At 45.3% G+C, this 14,780-nt stretch overlaps 1 protein-coding gene across 1 annotated transcript in view; it reads right to left on the bottom strand.

Moving 5' to 3' along the window:
• The window catches only part of PDE5A (phosphodiesterase 5A), a 165,101-nt gene that overhangs the window by 22,024 nt on the left and 128,297 nt on the right, over positions 1–14,780 (bottom strand). Inside the window, exons 15-16 of the mRNA XM_045295841.1 lie at positions 4,509–4,596; positions 159–259 (exon numbers count right to left, since the gene is read on the bottom strand). Of these exons, the coding sequence (XP_045151776.1) occupies positions 159–259; positions 4,509–4,596 (189 nt within the window). The remainder of the gene's footprint in view (positions 1–158; positions 260–4,508; positions 4,597–14,780) is intronic.

Raw genomic sequence — 14,780 nt, 5'->3', positions numbered from 1 at the left:
TTCTGGCTCTTCTGAAGAAACGGTTTGGGAGTGTGAAAAACAGCTCTGCCCAGATAGTTGGTCTCATTAAAATCTAAAAAGTCCCCAATGTGGATTTCAAATGTCTGAAACACTTCCATGACCTATTTCTTGATCTCAGGGAAATTCTTTACACTTACTTAATGAACAGCGCTAGATCTGTGGCCAAAATAGCTTGCTTGATGATTTTCAATGTGGTCTTATATTCTTCAATGGAAAGCCCACTGAGGATCTGATTCCCCTTCATGGAAAAAAGAGAACCGTCGTTAGCACTCCACCTGCAGAAGCAGCTGACACGTTGCCCAAAGTGGCAATAGTAAGCTGAGGAGAACAAAACCTAGAAATACTGCCACCTGACTTGAACACGTGCCCAGTATTCTAAACTCATGACCACAGAGGACACCTGCATCCAGCAAAATAAATGCCATGACACGTTTTCCATCTATGCCCCCCGAGTCCTATACCTTGTGACAGAAGAGAAGGCAGCTTCATCATAGTGGAACAGCCAATGGATGCATGTTTGCGCTACAGGTTAGGGGTTGGGTTGCGAACAGCAATGCTGGTGGTTCAAACCCCCCAGCCCCTCCTAGGGAGAAAGATGAGGCTGTCTGCTTTTGTAAAGATGGACAGTCTTGGAAACCCCATTCAGGGCAAATCAAATGACTGGCAGTAGGTTGGTTGGTTTGGTGGGGTGTGTCTCAGAAACTCTACACAGGTTGACACAGGTCGGAATGAATTTGACGAAGGTGGCTGGGTTTTGGATACTCCCAAGGCTTTATCCAGAGACCTAAAATGTTTGTTTCCTTTGGGCCGGTTTAATTGCGATGTTGTCACAGCAAGTACAACTCTTAAAAACCAAAGTCCTAGTACTGGACATGAAAAGCAGAGTGCTGAACTTTTTAAACAACCGATTATTAAAAAGTTATTTCTCTATGGCTTTTGTAATAAGTAATGACATTTTAATATAATTGTAACCTGATCAATATTGAGAATGGCGTGCATTCCTGAGGAACTTGTCACTATAGAGAGACAGTGGACACTAGCCAAAGGCGTACTTACTGGTGGAATAAAGAAAACATGGGTTGAAACATATTCATAAAAAAAGCCAAAAACAAATCTTGCCATTGAGTGGATTCTGACTCACAGTAACCACACTGGACCGAGCAGAACAGGGTTCCCAAGGCTGTCAATCTTTAAGGACACAGACAGTCACATCTACCTCCTATGGAGTGTCTGGTGGGTTTGAACCACTCACCTTTTGGGTAAGCAGCCCATAGCTTCAACTACTACATCACCACGGCTCTGGAAACATCTAAGAAGAACACTTAATAGGTGGCCTAGTCACAAAAATTCTTCCCTGTAAGTAAACACATTATCAGCTGCCACAGCATGGATTCTGATGTATGGCACCCCCATGTGTGCCAGCATGGAATTTCATGCCACAGGGTTTTCAAACTACCCCTGGTGATGTAGTAGGGTTATGCGTTGGGCTGTTAATCACAAGGCCATCAGTTCGAAACCACCAGTCGCTCCACCAAAGACAGGGCTTTCTACTCTCGTAAAGATTTACTGTCTCAGAAACCGGTAGGGGCGGTTCTACTCTGTCCTGTAGCATTGTCATGACTCGGAATTGATTGGATGGCAGTGAATTTTAGTTTCTGGCATATTTTTATAACCAGATCATCAGGCCTTTCTTCTGAGGAACCACTGGGTCGACTGGAATTGCTAACTTTCTGGTTAGCAGCCGAACACCTGGACTGTTTGTACCACCCAAGGGCTCTCAGTTCAACACAGGGCTCTATGATGTTGACCAGGGCAAAGCACACACTTTGGGGCCCAAGAGTATGAAGAAGCCATCGGGACACTGAGTCCGGTATGCATTTGAAATCTCGGGCTGGGGAAAAGAAGAGGCCAGGGAACGGAAGCTGTCATGAGTCCAGGGGAACTACAGTGTGAGCTTGGTCGTGGCCCAAGTACTTGGTCAGAGGTTTCACTAGTTGTGTGATTGAGGCATATATCTAAGTCCAACCCCAAACATAATTTTTACATATGAAATCATTTTGCGTTGTAGACTAACCATTCAGAAAATACCTTCTGGTAAGTAGCAGAAGATAAAACAGTTCATGTGGCAATGGATTTGTCTCTTGGTGGTAAACTCTTACTTCCTCCCGCAATGTGTAGACCGTCATTTCGTGTGTAATGGTGCTTAGAAGCACAGAAAACATAGATGGGTCTTATAATTTGAGCTCAGTCATATTTACCAGCCAAATTCCTTGTATGCTCCGTAATAACACATTGCATAATAAATTATGCAATAATAGGCAGCTACGATTAACATATCATTACATCTACATTTTTTTGGGGGGGAAAAGTTAGCATATTTTCTTTCTTTAAAACCCCAAATTTGTAACAAGACACTCTGCCACCAGGGAGCTGTAAGAGACTAAAACAAGCAATGTGGAGCTGAGCAGGGATGGGAAAGACACATGGCGCTCTCCAAGGAAGCAGCCGGGAGAAGCCTTCCTGCGGAGCGGCAGAGAGCCAGCACTCTGAATTCAGACTTCTACGCTCTTAACTTGGAGAAAGTAATTTCCGCGAAAGCCATCCACTTGCCTTTCTGTTATAGGCGCACTAGATAACAGACAAGCACACGCACAGCAAATCTAGATGTGCCTGCTGTAAAACAACATGTCCATGCCTGAAAAGTCTCAGTTCTGAAGGATATTAATGATGCACAAAAAAACAAAGAGTGGAAAAGCTGGTCCGTGTGGACAGGGACCATGTGGATAGAACTTCATCTCAGAGAGAGCAGACTTGCTACTAAGCTGGTCCCTGAAGGCAGAGACATTTGCTAGGAGCCTGGAGAAGTTCAAAGCAGGGCAGAGGGTCATATGCACAAGTGCCCATATTCCACTGCTGCTGTGGGGGGCCATCAGATGGTCCTGGCTTGCAGTGATTCTGTGTACAATAGGGTGAAAACGCTCACACTTGCGGTGCCCTTCCTTCCTATAATCACGGAGACCTCTATTCCCATTGCTGCAGCCCCTGTGCCAGTCCAGCTCTCCCTGAAGGCCTGCCCCCTTTTCACGATCCTCTAATTTATCGAGCATGATGCCCGTCTGCAGGGACTAGACCTCCTGATAAAATGTCCTAAGTACGTGAGGAGTCGAGGCATCCTTGTTTTTAAGGAGGGTTCTGGCTGTACTTCCAAGACAGATGTAGTCATTCTTCTTGTGGTCTATGGTATACTCAGTATTCTTCTCCAACACTATAAGTCAAAGACATCCATTTTTCTTTGGCTTTCCTTATTTATTGCCCAGTTTATGCATCCATATAAGGTGACTGAAAATACTGGGGCTTGGGTTAGTCGCACCCTAGTCTTTAACGTGAAATCTGTGCTTTTGAACAGTCTGAAGAGATCTTTTCCAGTAAACGTACCCAGTGTGTTATGTCTTTCAATTTCTCAACTGCTGCTTCCATGAGCTCTAATTGTGATACACGTAAAGTGAAACCAGTGAAAATTTCAATGTGCTTCATGATCATGTTTGATATTGCTCTAATGGTGAGAATTTTTGTTTTCTTCACATTGAGCTGTAGTCCGCACTGAAGGCTGTCGTCTTTAGTCCTCATCAGCAAGTGCATCAAGTCCTCCTTCCTTCCAGCAAGCAAAGCTGTGTCAGCTGCATATTTCACATAGCTAATGAGTCCGCTTCCAGTCCTGATGGTAAATCCTTCACCTAGTCCAGCTACTCAGATTATCTGCTCAGCATTCAGACTGAATAAGTATGGTAAAAAGATACTGCCCTTAGCCACACCTTTCCTGATTTTAAACATGCAGTGTCCTCTGTTCTGTTAAAGCAGTTGTCTGTGTACAGTTTGCGCATGAGCACAAGAGTTCTGGAATTTACGTTGTTATAATTTTAACCACAATTTGTTATAACTCACAAGGTGGAATGCCTTTGCATAGTCAATAAACCCCAGGCCAATATCTTTCTGGTATTCACTGTCTTCAACCAAGAGGGGCAGGCATCTCATAGGATAGGAGACCAGAAGTCCAAAGTCAGAGCACTGACCCTAGAGGAAGCGTTTCTTTCTCTGTTGGATCCTTTGCTTCTGCTTGCTGGTTTTCCTTCAATCCCTTTTCCATCTCAAAAGAGATCCACTCACAATACACCCTTACCTTCATCCTGCCTCATCAGTGTAACAAACACTACCAGATGGGATTAGAACCACAGGCATACAAGTTACGATTTACATGTTGGTTTTTTTTTGGGGGGGGAGGGGCGGGGCATAATTCAGTCCGTAACACCAGGCAACATTTGGTCATTCTGGTTAGGTCAGGCAGCGAGGATCTTCAGTGTTTTGGCTTTGCCTTCCTTACCCAAAAAGGGATAAAGTATGTTCGGAATTTATGATGCTGGGAACATATCCAAAACCTGAAAATACCACGGAGAGTCTCGGGCTCTGCTCGAGCATCAGGAGGCACTCACTGGGCTGTTGAGGATCATCAGGCACTGGTCGAAGTGGTGGTGCTCCATGATGGAATGGCAGTAGAGTTGCGCCAGGGGGTGTTCGCTTCTGAAACATATCAAGAAACATAATTCCCCCCCATAGAAGTCAGGGTATCAATAGAGGTTTCATATTGTGAGCCTCAAAGACAGTCTATAGAATTAGTAACATTTACAATCTCTCTGTGTTGAAAAAAGGAAAACGTGAGTTTATGTCTGGAAAATAATGAATACAATCAAACAGCAAATGCCCACATGACTGTTGCTAGTTCGACAGAACAATTCCATTTGTTTTGTGCTTTGATTCACTAAACTAAAAGTAAGGAAGAGAGAAAGAGAATTTCCCTAAGCAATAGAGCAAAACAAAGCGGAAATCTGATGAAATAGTTCTGCAAATTATATTTCTCAATTTCAAAATGAAAACTGACTTTAAAATGGAAACAAATTCACATGTCCATTTCTCCTTTAAAATATTACCAAGGTTCCACCCATTAAAACAGGTGGCACACAATATTAAGCTCTGGACTGGAATGGTTAAAACCTTATTGTTTGATCTCCCTTTTGATACACTTTGTGCTTGACCTGGTTTTTAATATTTTCTGGTGTTTTCTTTTTCATATTGGGGTTTATCTCGGTTGTATTTTGTCATTGCTGGTAGCCTTCTTAAATCTGTTATGTATTTTTCTATGTTTTTCGTTATGGACTGGGTAGCAATAGATCCACTAACTACAACAAGGCTCCTGAGGGGGACAGTAGGGGGAGCTGTAGGGGAGAGCTGAGATCAAGGAGTTAAAAAAGGAAGAAAATGTTTTGAAACTGATGGTGGCAGCAATTATACAACACCACATGATATTAGCTCCTAATGTAAAATGGTTTTGGGGAAAAAATGTTAAGCTCTCAATTCCTAATAAAAAAATTGGGAGTTCAAATCCACCCAGAGATATTTTGGAAGAAAGGAGGGTGCTGCTGATCTGCTTTTGAAATGTCACAGGCTCGACCACTCCAGAACTACAGCTCTACTCTGAAATGCAGGGAGACTGAGCCAGAACCAACACAGTGACACGTCGTTTCCTTGTTTGTTCCTATGAGAATAGAACTGCATGTGATGGGTTTCAGTGAGGTGCTTGATGGCAGGGGAGGGGATGGGAGCAGTCACAGCACATGCCAACTTTGACAAAGGAGGCAGAGAGATGGAGGAGTCAGGGAGAGGGTTGGTCTCCATTCACCACACTTATTCAAGCTGTTCGTGGAGCAAATCATGCGGGAAGCTGGGCATCAAGAGCAGCACAACACAGCCCCAGGACTGCGCAGCCCGTACCCAGACCAGGAGCGAGCTGTTCAAACAGAACAGAGGAGACTGCACGTTTCCAATCAGGAGAGGCGTGCATCTGAGGGTTGTATGTCTTCCCCATGCTTGTTCCTTCTGTATGCTGTGAGGCTGGACAATGTGAGGAAGGACCAGGACCCGGCAGTGCTCTGTCCCACTGTCCATAGGGCTGACAGGAATCGGAAACAACTCAAAGGCACCGAAAAACCATTTGCAGGCAAGAAGCAGGCTTTGCACTACAGTCCTTTTACAAGTTATGCCTGAGCATAACGTGTAACATAGCAGCAGGCCTGCAGGAAGGCTTATGACCAACCTGCAGTCTGCAGACGACACAACCTTGCTGATGGCCAGGAGGGCTTGAGGCACTTGCTGATCAAAAGATCTCTGCCTGCAGGACGGATTACAACTACATATAAAGAAAATAGAAATCTTCACAACTGGACCAATGAGCAAGAGCAAAGTAAATGCAGCAAGACTGACGTTGTCAAAGGAATCATTTTGTTTGGATCCACAATCAACACTCATAGAAGCAGCAGTCAAGAGACAACACAGCACCCTGCACTGGACAAATCTGCTGCACAAGGCCTCTGTAAGGTGCGAAAGAGCAAGGGTGTCACTTTGGAGGCCAAGTAAAGATGCTACTGTAAAGCTAATGAGCCCCAGACTCAGGCCAGAGTATTTCCAACTGCCTCGTATGCACGTGGAAGCTGGACAATGAATAAGGAAGGCAGAAACGCAGCTGATGCATTTTTAACGGTGGCATTTTCCATGGACTACCGGGGACAAACCCATCTGTCCTGGAAGAAATACAGCCAAACGCTCCTTAGAAGCAAGAACAGCTAGACTGTGTCATGTCGTTTGGACAAGCCATCACGAGGGACTAGTCTCTGGATAAAGACAGCACGCTTGGTAAGGTAGGTCAGCTGAGCAAGGAAGACCCTCCAGGAGGCAGGCTGACACGGTGGCTGCGACCAAGGACTCAAGGTCAGCAGCCCCCGTGAGGACGGCGCGGGGTCTGACAGGGTTCCCTTCTGTTGGGTACAGAAACCGGCTCACTGGCACCAAAGGTCAACCAATGGGTCCCACTCCGCACTTCGCGCTGCACGCTGGGAAACCAAGGGATGAAAGAACACAAGCAGATCTATGAAAAAGATGAATTTGCTGGAAATAGGGCTAGAGGTGGAGGTGTTACTTAAGGGGACTTCTGGGAGGCATCTACGGGTAGGAGACTAGGGTGGTGGCAGCAGACGTGATGAGAAGCAGTTACCTTATAGCTACGGAAGTAGACCGATAGAGTGGCCAAGGTATTCTGATATGGGGACCCAGGATGGATAGGGAGATGAAGAGAACAATATGAAGATTAAGTTTCTGCCTTGGGCAGGTAGGGGGATGCTAGTCTCATTTACTGACAAGGGGAAGAGGGAGATGATTAGGGCTGGGGGAAGAAAGGGAGCAATGACGAGAGTCAGAAGTATTGATTCTACAATGATTTTGATCACCCAAGTGATCACCAGGTGGATATATATGCTGAACACAGGTCTGGACTTGGGAAAAAAAGGACGTAGGAGACATCAATATACAGATGGTATTCCAGCAATGGGAGATGATATTTCCCAGAGACATGGATCTATTCTCTTCCTTTGTCATCCTGTCTAGTGTTGGCCTGGTGGGTTACCAATTGAGTTGCTAACTGCAAGGTCAGCAGTTTGAAACCACCCGTTGCTCTGCAGGACAAAGAGAAGCTTTCTACTCCCATAAGTATTTACAGTCTCAGGAACCTACAGGAGCAATTCTACCCTGTTCTATAGGGTTGCTATGAGTTAGTATTGATTCGACAGAACTGAGTTAGTGTTACACAGCTCTGATAACGTAGCGAGTTTTGTGTGGGCCAGCTAACCACCAAGTCTGTGGATCAAGCTTCACAGTCACTAACAGGCGCAAACGAAGAGTCCTAGTCGGTAAAGATTTACAGCCTCAGAACCCCGGGGGAGGAGGGGCAGTCTGACTGTCTACAGGATTGCTATGAGTTAGAACTGACTTGGTGGCAGTGACTTTAGAGGGCTTTTGTTTGTCTGTTTTGAGTTTTCTAGATTCCCTTATTTTGGCAACAGCATTTTCTCACCATTCCGACTAGATATGCTGAAGTCAACTTGGCATCTTAGCATCTGCATCCTTCCTCATTTCATGCCTTAGAATTAAAGGAAAATCTTGTGAAGTATCTGCTCTTCTCATTTATCAACTTTATTCTGCCAGATATTAGTTGTTTATACATCTATCAGTCTATTGGACTGTAAACTTTTTACACTGAGAAATAGGTATGTACCCTAAAACAGAGTAATGGCAATAATTACAATTTACCGAGAGACTATAACTGCTAGGCGATTTATATTTGATTTTTTATCCATGACCCTGTAAATGTCCCATTTATCCCACCTACCCCAGCCATTGATGTCGAGTCCAGTCACCTTCACCTGCCAGTGACAATTTGAAGGAGTCCTTGCCTGTCTGTCTGGATTACGTCTCACTCTTGCCCTGAAGCTCTGTGACCCACTGGTTGGTGCCTACAGGAATTCTCTCTGCCCTCAACTCCTTGCCAGTGAGTTGATGCCGACTCACAGCAACCCATAGTACGGCTATAGGACAGAGGGGAACTGCCCCTGTGAGTGTCCCGGGCTATAACTATGGAAACAGAAAGCCAGCTTCTCCTGAGGAGAGACTGGTATTTTCGAACTGCTGACCTTGCCTTTAGCGGTCCAGCGCTTGTCAAGTTTGAAGTGTGGAAGAGTGACAGCTTGCGGGATCACCTTGAACAACAATGGGAGCTTAGGTTTCTCTTTTCATCTTCTCATTAAATTGTTCTGGGTCTCAATTCCTAAGACTCTTCCAAAGAGCCGGGCAGCCTTGAGTACCAGTGGTCTACATGGGGACCAACCCCAAACTGCACACGTAGTGCCATTGAGTCATCCGGACTCATGGTGACCCCTTAGGAGGTGAGTAGAACCGCCTGGGTGGGTTTTTGAGACTCTAAATCTCTTACAGAAGTAGAAAGCCTCATCCTTCTACCACGGATTGGCTGGGTGTTTCGAACTGCTCATCTCTGCAGTTAGCAGGTGGTGTGTAATCCACTACGCCACGGGGGCCCCCCTATTCCTAGTACTGGCTATTCCTTCTTTCATTCTGCACTCCCACTTCTCTGTTCCCCAGGATCACATTCACAAATAAGCTAAAAGCGCGTGAGCTTTCGTCTAAGGCTGTGCCACTGGGGTCGCCCAGCGGGGGACGTCTCTAAAATGGACATTAGTGTTGTAGTTCCATTTCAGATGGGCCCTAAGTCCTGAGTGAGTTCCTGACTTATTCAAAATCCATCGAGGTAGGGCCGCTAGGATTCAAACTGCATCCCTGCTCTCCCGGGGTCACAGCAGTGCACACACAGCAGAAGCTCCCTGCCCCTGGTCAGAGACAGCGAGGGAAGGCAAGAAGAGGAGCCAGGACACAAGCACGTGTTTGACGCCAAACATGCTGCAAACTCAACGCCAAGTGCTTTATTTTCTTAAATGATGCAGAACGGGCTGTTGGTCATTAGAGGACAGTCTTGGTTTGTGAGCTAGATGGATGCACATTACGTGTCTTCCTTTGCTTACATTCTAAAAATACCAATTTACGAAAGAATGAGAGGGTGACAAATGCCCTAAGTTTCCTGTTTACAAAGGTCTTCGTGGAAACCAGTGTATAATACATCCTGTTGTTTTTCACCCTCTCCAACACAGGGCTACATGGCCTCTTGCTCATCAGAAGGACCCATTAAGCCACGACCAATGTAGAATTTGGTTCCTGCACTGAATGAGCATTTGGGGCTGGCAATCCCTCCCTGGAATCCCCTCCTGTCCTCCTACACAGTCATCTGAGAGTGGAATTAGGACGGCACGCAGGTAGAAATCAGATTGGTGTTCCAGCAAGGGTACACACAAAGCCTTAAGAACCCATGGAAAATGGAAACCTGATGTGGAAAACAATCTTGCCACCGCAGAATCCCTCTTCTCCCCGATTCTAACCAGGAAAAGCCTTGATTTTGCTTTTCATTCCTGTTCACTGCTCTGGGCTCGAATCTTCTAACGACTTCTTGGTGATTCCATTTAATTCCTTATCATCATTTCACCTCCCAATCATGACTCTTGTCTTCTTCTAACGATCAAGGGTTATGTTTTGACTACCTAGACCAAAAAAACAAAAAAACCCCCCAAAACCCAAAAAACCCAAAAAAGGCTGCAACTTATGTTTGCTTGTATTCTCTAATCAGACATGATGTCTCAGATACTCAGGCTGATGATTCATTTGATCTCTGGGACCTGGTTCTTTGACCCCCTCTTTAAGTCAACAAGACGGGCTCACTTATTTTTTCCACGGCTCCTAGGGGCAAGACACCGCATCAGCCATCGCAGCTTTGCCACCCTCTGCCTGATCCACCATGTGACAAAGCCTTATCTTAAACTCCCACCTGTCATGAAGAGCACACCCCTGGAACAGGTAGTAACGGGAGCCCAGGTGGTGTAGTGGTTATGCATTGGGCTGCCTAACTGCAAGGTCAGCAGTTTGAAACCACTAGCCTCTCCCTGGGAGAAAGTTCGGGGAGCTCACGGGGTAGATCTGGCCTGAGAGTTGGCAGGGACTCGATGGCAGTGAGTTTCGTTTTGGTTGAATGTCCTAAGTGAGCGCTTTATATTGACCACACTCCTTGTAAAACCCCGAGTAGGAACCTACCATTACTCTGTTACCCAGAAAGTGAGCTGGAGGACCAAACAAGTGCCAGGATTTTCCCAAGGTCACACGATAAGAGGAGTCTGGGAGAGCGGCTTCAGAGCCTGCTCTTAACTCTCATAAGCATTGCAAGGTGGAATTTGGATGAACTGAATGAGAGTGGAGTCGATCCTTGGACAACATGGGGGTCAGAGGCACCAAGCCCTTGTGCAGTTGAAAGTCCCTGTATAATTCTGACTCCCTGAAACTTAACTTCTCATAGCCGACTGTTCTCCAGAAGCCTTAGCGGTAACAGGAAGAGTCCACTACACAGAAGCCTTAGCGGTAAGGGTAACAGGAGGAGTTCATTACACAGATTTTGAGTATTTTATGCATCATACACTGCACCCGCATGAAATGATGCAAGACTTCCTAAGTTTCCTTTCTTTTTTCACAGTGGTCCATATGCTGGCCTCCTTTGTCCTGAAACAGAGGGCAACCACAGCTGTGGACCGCAATTGAGAGTACTTTTTGATGAATTCAGGTTTTCCCGGGAAGGTCATGGCTTTTCTCCGCTTGCTGCCAGAGAGCACTTTCAGCACCCCTGGGTGCCCTTTGTATTCTGCCAGATGTTGTCATTCAAGGTTTACAGTATTGCAGTCAACGCGGTGAAACATATTTGAGAATTGCAAAATCATATTTTTGTGTGTGTGTGATATGCAATTTGCTGGGGTGAGAAATTGCTAACTCATATGGAGACGATAGGGGACCACAGCGTTTTTGTTTTGTTTTAATTTAAATCCACGTTTGAGTGGAGCCATGCAGTTCAAGCCTGTGATGCAAGGGCCAAACTCCCTGCCATGGAGTTGATGCCGACTCAGGGAAACTCCACAAGGCAGGGTAGAACTGCGAGCAGGTAATTCTTTATGGGACTAGAAAGACTGGTCTTTATCCCTCGGAGTGCCTGGTGGTTTCAAAGTGCTGACCCTGTGGCTAGCAGCTCAACGAGTAAACACTGCGCCATGAGGACTCCTCAAGGGTCAACCGTTACTGGGCAAAAGACCTCGGGGGCACAGTGGTTGGAGCATTTGGCTGACAACCAGGCTGGCAGTTGGAACCCACCAATCGCTCTGTGGGAAACAGATGAGGCTGTTGGCTTCTGAAAAGACACACAGCCTTGGCAACCGCTCTCGGTCCCTGTAGGATTGCTAGGAGTTAGCATTGACTCAGAGGCCAGGGGTTTTTACAGTAAATGCTGTTATCCCCCTCCTCCACCACCACCACTACCAATGTCACTGCGCTACAGAGAAATGCTATTCTAATTCAGATCGACAGTCTCTCCAGATCTCCAACCTCACTATCTCACCCTTGGCCAAACTGGACTCTACTTCCTTTGAACTTAGAAAAGTGTTTATTTATTTGGTCATTTGAGTCTCGCAGATCCAGCGGCTCTCTATAGCCATTGAACCTGCCCTTCACTGCAGCTGACTCCTGTTCCTTTTCATGAGCAGAGAAGACCCAGGAACAGAGAAGTTCTTTTAATACAAATGCACATTGTCTGACAGAGGCCCTGAGAAAACTTTGTTTTCCCCCTCATTTGACTGAGTCTTTTAATTTTTATAATAGCAAACATTTCTTTGACCGTGTACCTTTTCTCATTCACTCCAAATCAAGACAACTGCGATGGAGCTGATTCCAACTCACCTTAATACCGGAAGACCACGCAGAACCAGTCCTGCGGGGGCTTGAGATTAGACTGTAGTTATTGTTTTCTCCTCAGTGTCAAACTTCTCCTTCAAAGAGCCACTCACTCTTCCAGGAAAATGCCCACTGCATAGGTGTTCCTAGAATAGCTCTACTTTTCCTCCTCTGCAAACCCAACATGCTCTTCCAGACCCAACCTGCGCCTGCCTCACTTCCTCCATTAATAGTGGAGATGGATTCTACGAGTCTTGACCAATTTCCTTCTCAGCTGAGCACTCTTATAGTCAATGTTATTACAGGGCTCCAGACTTGGATGCCCTCCCCCACATGGGTAACTCTTTTTTAATGAGAATATAAAATGCCACAAGAACCATATGCTAAACATTTACAGCTCTCTCGCTGTCTAGCAAAATACCAAGGCCCTAAAACAACTGCCCACTCTTCATCTGTCCTAAAATGTAGGCTTATTTCCCTGTCTGATCTTGTAAAATACCAAACCTGAATCTCACCGAGTCAATGCAGTGACAACCTCCTTGCGTTGGCTGCAGCCCTAATACTGGAAATTTCCCTATGCCACCCAAGCATTAAAGCTGCGTTTTGTCTAATGGATGTCTGCACATCAGCCATTTTGTTCTTGTTACTACCTCTCTAAAAAAAAATAATGCAATCACCACCTGAACAATCTTGGAAGTAGATGTGGGATATATAAGCACAGGCAGTGAGTGTTGTACCGCCAACATTTCCCTGCCGCACTTACAGTCCCCTTCCGTAACGGCAGTCTTCCTAATCAGAGAAGGCGTCAGGGGAGGGCTTCCTAGTGCAAATGTAGTGTATGCCAAGGATCTCAAGAAAGGAGAATTCCAGTTTCTAACTTTGCCACCACGGGAGGGTCCTGTTTTCCTGGTATGTTCAAGTCTTACTTCCGTGGCTCCTTTATTGTTTTACTTTTCTTTCCACACACATTTGAACGCCATACCTTTTCAAGAATGAACACTCCACGCGGGTGTGTTCGTGGTTTGTTTACTCTCTTAAGTCCCCATACGGGTGTGTTCGTGGTTTGTTTACTCTCTTAAGTCCCCATGGTAAAGATAATCCTACTTTAATTTACCACAAAGCAAAGAATCAATGCGCACCCCTGGAAAATTCTTGGTTTCCTTGACCACAGGGATGTCGGAAAAATAGAAATCTCGGAAATGGCATGGACTGTTTTAAAAACGTTATTATTACTCAGTAGAAGATTGCTCTGTGGTGTGTGTGAAAGCACACTTTTGCAGTCTGTGACTTTTTTCCCAGGACTTTTTTTTTTGTTTTGTGGAGAAGATGACGTTTCTCCAGATGTTTTCCGGGTAAGAATTTAAAATAAACACAGGAAAAAATAGCTGAGTGATTTTTATTTTTTCTCACTCCACAGTAAGGCAATATGGCATCTTGGCACAATCAAGAGTCATCTGCAGACCAATACCATTATGCAGGTCCTGGGGTAGAGAAGGATACTAATCACAGGACGGCGCTGATCTGTGGCAGGCCATGCCATGCCGTGCGGATTAACTCGGTGCTATCCACCTTTTCAGGTTGATGCTGCTGTTCGGAACGACTCCCTGTGTATTGTGAGGCTCAAGAACAGACTCACATGCCAATGCACAGGAGACAGAGGACACGTCGCCCATGTCACCCAGTCAGTTCTCTCTGGACATTAGATGTTAAAGAGGAAACAGCCTATCTCTGATACTCGGACAAGAGCCTGTTATCTTTTCCCATCCAAAGGTCGGCTGAGGACATGGCTGCTGCCTTACTGCCATTCCTTTGCCATGAAGTTTTCCATCCATTATACAGATTATATGGGAATTTGATTAGACAGTGTTCGGAAAGACTCTCAAGATATCAGGTATCTGGAATTTCCTTCAGGCATCTATTGATTAATTGAATCACTCAAACAATTAAAACTAAACAAACTCAGGAGTAAAGGATTTCACTATTAACATGTAGCTTTCTAGTTAATTTGCTCTAGGAAACTACCACTGTCAAAATGTTGAAGACAAGCAATGTCACTGACGTTTCAAGGAGTCTGAAGCTCTTCTCTGAAGGGTTAGCATCTAAAGACCAATATCGGTGGGTGCACAGAGGACATACAATGATCATTAGCATCTGAGGCCAACAAGGATTTACCACCAAACCTGTATCAAGCACTCTACCTGACATTGATGCATGCTATCTGTTAAAACTTACATCAACCCTATAAAGAACAGAATTATCTCCATTTTCTAGATAATTAAAAAGAATTTTTTTTTTTAATTTCAGAAAATTGAGATAAAGGGAGATTAGCTACCTTGCCCAAGGTCACACAGGGACTGTGCAACAAAGCCAAGATTTGAATCCATGCCTGACTGCAGACTTTGGTACTGTGGGGCCATCCCAGCTTTGTTTACACCAGAAGTCTTCTTCAACTGAGTACAATCCGAGTACCAAGTGCAAGCTAAACATGTCTCAAA

The sequence above is a fragment of the Echinops telfairi genome, unplaced genomic scaffold (assembly GCF_000313985.2).
Source record: "Echinops telfairi isolate 266 unplaced genomic scaffold, ASM31398v2 ScPeMD7_5927;HRSCAF=6808, whole genome shotgun sequence".
NCBI lineage: Eukaryota > Metazoa > Chordata > Mammalia > Afrosoricida > Tenrecidae > Echinops > Echinops telfairi.
This window is presented reverse-complemented; position numbering and strand designations above follow the sequence as displayed.